This window comes from Amphiprion ocellaris, chromosome 16 (assembly GCF_022539595.1).
Source record: "Amphiprion ocellaris isolate individual 3 ecotype Okinawa chromosome 16, ASM2253959v1, whole genome shotgun sequence".
Lineage (NCBI taxonomy): Eukaryota > Metazoa > Chordata > Actinopteri > Pomacentridae > Amphiprion > Amphiprion ocellaris.
Genome location: NC_072781.1, coordinates 33896461 through 33900906, shown reverse-complemented (window position 1 = coordinate 33900906; position 4446 = coordinate 33896461). Strand labels below are relative to the sequence as shown.

General features: G+C 36.8%; 1 protein-coding gene across 1 annotated transcript in view; it reads left to right on the top strand.

The window, feature by feature from the left end:
• The first annotated feature begins 4069 nt into the window (after positions 1 to 4069).
• Positions 4070 to 4446, top strand: part of LOC129350759 (activating signal cointegrator 1 complex subunit 2 homolog) — an 11541-nt gene continuing 11164 nt past the window's right edge. The window contains exon 1 of the mRNA XM_055018259.1: positions 4070 to 4446. This exon is cut by the window's right edge and continues 629 nt beyond it. Within this exon, the coding sequence (XP_054874234.1) occupies positions 4275 to 4446 (172 nt within the window). The 5' untranslated portion in view covers positions 4070 to 4274.

Below are 4446 nucleotides of genomic sequence, written 5' to 3'. Positions count from 1 at the left end.
TCATGGGCCGGATCCACACCAGACTGCCTCTTACTGTGCACTTCACATACTTCACACGTCACTGTATATAGTTAGTCTTAGGCACATATAGGGACACAACAGCTAGGGCCCCGAGAGCAGGTGGGGGCGGGAACGATGGGCTCTGTGGTGGGGTGGATGGCAGGGCTTTATGGCCTTGTCTCTTCCCCATCACCCTCTTGTTTGCCTCCCCTGCTCTCTAATTTCTTTTTAATGCACCACACACACTCACACCTTGGGGGTAGGTCTGGGACGGCTCGGGGAACTTGGTCTGGTGGGGACTGGGGTGGGCGGGGTTGGGGTTTGGGTGGCGGGTGGGTCCTCGTGCCCCGGGCCGCCTGGGTCGGTCTTGGCGTGCTGGGGGTGTCGGTAGCTGCTCTCTCTTGTTCTCCGGGTCAGCGTCGTTCACGGTGGCCCTGGTGGCTCTCTGGGGGGCCACCCTGTGGCTCCTACGGCCCGGGGGGAGGGGTGCCCTGTTGGCTTGGCCCTGCCTTGCTGTGATTGCTGTTCTGGGCTTCGGGGTTTTTCACACTTGCATGTTTGATCAGGTCTCACCAGCTACTGCCGAGTCCTATTTCAGCGAATGATGGGACCTGCTAGAATGTGCTGAGAATCTCTCCAGAGTCTCTACCCTAAACTCATTCTCTCTTGCACTAGTATCCTTTTCTGGCCTATTCTATTCTATTCTATTCTATTCTATTCTATTCTATTCTATTCTATTCTATTCTATTCTATTCTATTCTATTCTATTCTATTCTATTCTATTCTATTCTATTCTATTCTATTCTATTCTATTCTATTCTATCAAGACATCCACAATTATGGTGCTCAGTACCGTTTGTTTAATTATTTATTTATTGAATCTCTTTTTCTTTTGTGTTTTTTTTGTTTTGTTTTGGGTTTTTTTTCTGTTTTATTGATGGGCAGTTAGTAGTTGGGAATAACACACCACCTTACAATCTTTAATTGCAATAGCACCACCTGTTAATTTCTATCCCTGTTCGTCCTGTTCGTCCTGTCCAGTCTTTGTTTCCCCCACACATCACTGAGGTGTAGCACTGCCCTCCCTGGCTTATAACAGGGAATTCTAATAAAGAATGTCTGCTTAGCTTTCAGGGAGGGCTGGTGATGGTCACACACATGCACTAAATATTAAAATATTTGGCTGCAAGACTAAAATATGCATCAATCTCATATAATGTTTACACCTCTTTTGTGGAGTTAAACAATGAGAATAAATGCAGACAAAAAAAAGAATTGAAATTAATGTTTCTGGAGAAAATAAAACAGGACTTAATAATTATTATTTAAATGTGTTCATTATTTTGAACATTATTATTATTATTATTATAAATATAAGTAATTATTGGTGATGCAGCAGCTGGATGTGACCTGTGTGTGGCGCTGTGGCTCCAACAAGCAGACATAGACATAGAATGTATAGAATATAAATGATATAAATACTGCAGGTGTTGTTCTGTGAGTCTGAAAGGTTTCATTTAGTAAATATTCAACAACATGCAGCTTTAATGATCAGAAGAAGAGCAGAAACTAGTGGACTGGATTTAAAAATACATCATATTAAAATATAAATGTATATTTAAAATTTAAAATATACATAAACAGCTTTTATTTACATTTTAGACACATTTTAAAGGATTCTGGGACACATCTGAGTCATTTCTGGACAGTTTTCAGTTTCTAAATATTTAAAAACTGGAACCTTGTCTGGTCCAACTTTAACGCATCAGATTCTACTGATGTTAGAGCCTCAACAGTTGGTGAAATGTGGACCAAAGACTGGATTTTAGTACAAATATGGATCCATCCATAGATATAGACACTAAGAGGACCTTTATGGAGACATTAAATCAGCCTGAATTGGATATTTTGGACATTTTGTCCATTTTTAAGTTCCAATTCTATTTTTGTAATTCTGCTACAAATCTGAGTATTTCTGGAGAAGTTGAAATGATTTTAGACCATCTTTATCTGATTTTGGACAAATTTAAGCTATTTTGGAAAAGTTTTATGTCATTTTGAATCATTTTGAAGTATCTTATTGAGGTTTTGAATGGACATATTTAAAACTGCAGCCCGGATTGAAGGTTTTTCTCTTTTTTTTTCTGTTTTCAAGGCTCAGTAATGAAAGTGTCCTCTGCTGGATCCGTCCAGTCATTCTGTCTGAGTTCTCTCCACAGGTTATTTCTCTTTCTGCAGATAATAAAAGCATTAAAATGGATTCTCAAGTTTGATCTCTGGGTGAAAAGAGAACAAAACAAAGAGCTGATTCTCTAAATGATCAGTGAAGAGAGAGTTATTAAATTCATCTGCTGCATGACATGTAATAATTAATAAATCTACTGATTTTATCTGTGAAAAACATGAAGATGCAGCTTTAAAATGTCATTATTATTATTATAAAAATCATTTCTGTTCAATGAAATCATCTTTTCTGCTTTAGAGTTTTTTCTGAAATAAATTGAACCAACTTCACAAAGAATCGTGAACTTTAGAATCATATTTCAAAAAATACTTCATTTATTCAGTGTTTCAGTGTTTTAATGTTAAATTATCAGTAGAATTTAATTATTTTATATTTCACCTTTCACAGATAATAAAATGCTTTACAACAATAAATACTAAAAATAATCTCACTAATAATAAAATAATAATAATAATATACTTGTTTTTTTCTTTTTCTAAATGCAGATGAGTATTTTTAGACAAATATTTTATTATTTTATTACTAACTCAAAATTTATATAAAATTTATCTATATGCTGTTTTCGAGTCAAATCTTCAGTTAAAAGTGTTTTGTTTATTAATTAATAACTATTTATTAATATTTGTTAATGAATAAATATTTATTAAGTCTAATTTCAGAGTACAGAGCTTTAAAGCTGCAGTTTTAAATAAATCTGAGCTGAAAAAGGCCTTTGAATGAAGCAGGAAGAATCACGGAGTTCCGTGCGTGATGCGCGTGCTTGAGAGCGTAAAATTGACTCCGTGCATGTGCGTGTGCGCGTGTTTTCTCTCCTTCACGCTCTCCTTGACTGGTAAAAGTCGTTTTTTTTTACGAGCACTCGCTGCGCGCTATTGGCCTTCGACGGTCACGTGCACGCGCTCCTTCACGGGCACGGTAGCTCACGCGCTCCAGTTGCCACAGAGAGAAGCTCTCGGTCCTGCAGCCTGTAAACAAGCTGAAAAAAACGATTTATTGGATTAAATTTAACGATTTTCGGCCGAAAATCTGAATTTTGATCAATTTAAAACAAAAAATATAAACAGTTTCTAGTTCCTGTTGGAATGAATTCAGTCTGAGATGATTTAAATATTCACAATGTTTCTGTTGATCTCAGACTGCTGCCGAGGAACCTGGAGAACATCAGGAGAACCTGGAGATCTGTGCAGGTAGCATCTCTGACATCTGAACTGTAATTCTGTGTTGGATAAATGTGAGGATCTCTGTCAGTTTCTGCTGAAAAATTGAGATTTTCTGAACAAACTGATTGAAAATCTCAACATTTCTGCAGCAAAATCTCAACTTTGCAGAAACTAACAGAAAATGTCAACTTTTCTGCAGAATTTCTGCTGAAAATCACAAATTTTCTGCAAAAACTGACAGAAAATCGTGAATTTTCTATGAAAACTGACAGAAAATCTAAAATCTTCAACAAATGACAAAAATCTAAATTTTCTGCAGTAATTGTGCAGAAAATCTAAACTATTTTGCAGAAACTAGCAGAAAATGTCAAATATTCTGCGGAAAATGACCGAAAATCATGAATTTTCTCAAAAAATAACAGAAAATCTCACAGTTTCTGCAGAAACTGACAGAAAATCTGAACTATTTTGCAGAAACTGACAGAAAATCACAATTTTTCTACAGAAACTGACAGGAAACATCACATATATGATGTTTTCTGTCAGTTTGTGTAGAAAAATTGTGATTTTGCAGAAACCTTTCTCTCTGTTGTGTTTTTGTGCTCAGACTAAATGAGTCCTGATTTAATTCCTTTCAGGTTAAAACATTTTTATTCTAATTTAAAACCTGAAAACCTGCAGTTTGTTTGTTGAATCCTGATGAAGACTAGAGGAGCTCAGACGGTAAAAATGAAGGAAATTTGTGGATTTTTTAAAATTAATTTTCAGCCGTTTTTCATCTAAAAACTCAAACTTTAAGTGGAACAGATGAAAAACAATCCTCAGTGTCTGGAGGCTCCAAGATGATCTGATGAAGATCTTTTCTCCTGATGAAGATCGTTTCTCCTCTGGTTTGTGGTCCAACAGACAGCAGGAATCCTCTGGTTTTGTTTCGGACATTTTACGAGCCGATCGGAGCCTCAGAGACACAAAGAGGACGACGCTTTTTCTGCTTTATGGTTCCTTCTGCAGGCGGAGCCACAAACAAAGAAGCAGATTTAC